General features: G+C 45.4%; 1 protein-coding gene across 1 annotated transcript in view; it reads right to left on the reverse strand.

The window, feature by feature from the left end:
• RPL30 (ribosomal protein L30) overlaps positions 1-1,175 on the reverse strand; it is a 3,425-nt gene extending 2,250 nt beyond the window's left edge. The window contains exons 1-3 of the mRNA XM_007457156.1: positions 1,110-1,175; positions 952-1,003; positions 546-691 (exon numbers count right to left, since the gene is read on the reverse strand). Of these exons, the coding sequence (XP_007457218.1) occupies positions 546-691; positions 952-972 (167 nt within the window). The 5' untranslated portion in view covers positions 973-1,003; positions 1,110-1,175. The remainder of the gene's footprint in view (positions 1-545; positions 692-951; positions 1,004-1,109) is intronic.
• Between the last annotated feature and the right edge of the window lie 1,620 nt (positions 1,176-2,795).

The following is a 2,795-nucleotide window of genomic DNA, read 5'->3' on the forward strand; positions in this document are numbered from 1 at the left end:
GAGACTGAAAACACGGCTTATATTCTGCATGGTCCAGGTTTCTTTAACTTATTTAAAATACCCACTAAATTCAGTTTCAAAACAGTGAGGCAAGCAAAAACGGGGTGAACTGGGAACCTGCAGCTCCACAGGCCAGCCTGAACTTCTCTGATCTTAGCTTTTCTACAATACAACAAGTTCATAAAATGAAGCTCTTTTAAAGCATCTTAAAGTTAAAAAAAAAACGACCCAAAAGGCAGGGCACATGGACAAACAAGTTATGTTTCTGCGCTGCCCTCAAACTTTGACGTTCTCTGGTTTTTGCCCCTTCTGCCACGCATTTCTCCCAAAGAGAACCTCATACGAAGAGAGAATATGACGAGGGGGAGAAAAATCAAGAGCCCAAAATCAACAACCGTTAAATTACTCTCCAGGTGTCCCTCTGTAACACAAAATTTTACATGACACCCAGTTTATGCTACCCAGATTGCAAGTTCACATTCCTGGATATTCGCTCACGACCAATTTGCAGTGGGCGACAAACATACTCAGGTTCTTTCAATTACCTCAAGGCTGGGCAGTTGTTGGCGAGGATGACCAGTTTCGCTTTGCCGTGTCGGATCATTTTCAGAGTCTGCTTGTACCCCAACACGTACTTTCCACTTTTCATAACCAGTTGGAGCCTAGAGTTGATCGACTCCAGTGACTTTTTCTACAAAGCAAACATGTAACACGGACTTGAAGGCCTTCTTTGTAACCACTCAAAACTGGATCCAGCTTCCTGGAAGCTGAACCTCTTAATAAAACCTCCGCAGAGGGTCCCAAATCCCTGAGAGAGTCCTTCGGGTTCATTTTGGACCCCTACAAGGCCAGCAGGCACGCTGTGCGCCCACTGTGCTCGGACCCGCCCGCGCCGGCCGAGACTCATCTCTCCATGTGAACAGGCTTCCGGCCCTGGCCTGCTAAACTCACCGTCTTCTTTGCGGCCACCATCTTCCTGCCTTAGGCGCGGGACGCCCCCAGCCTAGAACACAGAAGACAAGACAGGAAGTTTAGGATCCGAAGCTCCAAACGGCAACTCCCTGGACTCCCCGCGTGGCCTAAACCTCGGTACGGAAGAACCTACTCACCCACTGCAGCCGCCAAAATGGCCGGAGAGCGAGAAAAGAAGGAAATCCCACAATGCCAAGCTCTTCACGTCAGTGCTGAGACCCCGTGACCGGAAGCTGAAGCAAATCACAAGCGGAAGGGGCGGGGCAAGAAGAGAAGGGCTGATGTGGGTATCTTTAGGGGCTTCGGTTTGGTTTGGCAGCTGACTGGTGCTGTCCACGTGCCTGCTGCGGGTCGTAAACCTCGCCGCCTGTGTTGTTCCGCTGCTCATAGCTGAGGATTGAGGAACTGAGGAAAGTGGAACCGGACGCGAGTTGGAGAAACCGACTGAGAGGCGAGAGGGGCGGTGAGAAGAGGCGGCGGCGGCGGCTGGACCTCGGTCTTAGCGCCGCTGAGCGCATCTCTGCCCCAAGTCGGGGCTCTTGAGGAGACTCGGGGAGGACCGGGGTGTGCCGCAGCTCCCGGGTCTACCCTCTGCCGTCGGTTCCGCCGGGGCTGAAGCAGCTCCGTGCACTCCCCTGCACTCACCCAAGTTGCCGGTACAAGTTGTCAGAGAACGGTGGCGCCCCCCTCTGGCTCCCCTAAACTCACCTCTTTTGTGGCCGTTAGTGGGAACTTGTAAGCCGAATTTTCACTGGGGGTGATAACAGGTCTAATTAAAAATCTTTTTGTTGTGAACGTTGGACCTTGATACAGATATCCAGTAACGAATCATTCAAAATATTAGGCACAGAAAGTGTCTCACCACCACACACACACACACACACACACACACACACACACGCAAAAAAAGGTAAAATCTGACCAATAGGTAAGCTGTCATCATGTGTCAACTTTTAGGAATCTATCCTACATTCTCATGCCCAAAGACATGAGAATAAGGATATTTATTTCAGCATTAATTTTTAGTAGCAAAACAAAAATAGAAACATCAAATGTTCATCATTCTTAACCAGTATATATGTTGGTATATGCATAGACAATTCAAGTCTGGAAAACTAATCATCGGAACGTATCTTGGATGAGAGATAAGAGTAGGTGGTGAGGAGAGAACATTTACTTTTACTTTGTATGTTTTAGTACTGCTTGAATTATTTTACATTGTATTATTTTACAGCATGCATTGTTATGTAAAGAGCTTTTTAATAAAAATGTGGTTGTTTTCAATAGAGCTTGTGAAACATCAATTATATCTTAAAGCAGTATTTTTCAAAGTATGGCTCCCAGATCACCTGATTCAGAATCACCTGGAATTCTGAGTCCTGGGCCCCACCTAGGTCTGTGGAAGAAATCTTTGGATATAGGGCCTGGGAATCTGAGGTTAATGAGCAGTCTCCACGATTCTCATACATACTTAAATTTGAGAAGTAGAGAGGAATGAAATAGCCTAGTTGGTTTTGAGGCATGCATGCTTAGACAGAGACACAAACTAATGATGCCTTACACTTTTATAATGAGCTCTATAATGCTTTTTAATATCTACTTTCCCTCAAAGTAATCAGGCCAAATATTACCCGCATTTTAGAAAGTATATGATTAAAGCACTTGAGGTGACTTTCCTCGGTGCTTTTCATTTTATAATACCAAATTTCTGGTCCTTAATATATGTCCTCACTATATATATATATATATATATATATATATATATATATATATACACACATATATATATATATACATATATATATATATTTTTTCGTGCGCGC

This window comes from Lipotes vexillifer, unplaced genomic scaffold (genome assembly GCF_000442215.2).
Source record: "Lipotes vexillifer unplaced genomic scaffold, Lipotes_vexillifer_v1.1 scaffold376, whole genome shotgun sequence".
NCBI lineage: Eukaryota > Metazoa > Chordata > Mammalia > Artiodactyla > Lipotidae > Lipotes > Lipotes vexillifer.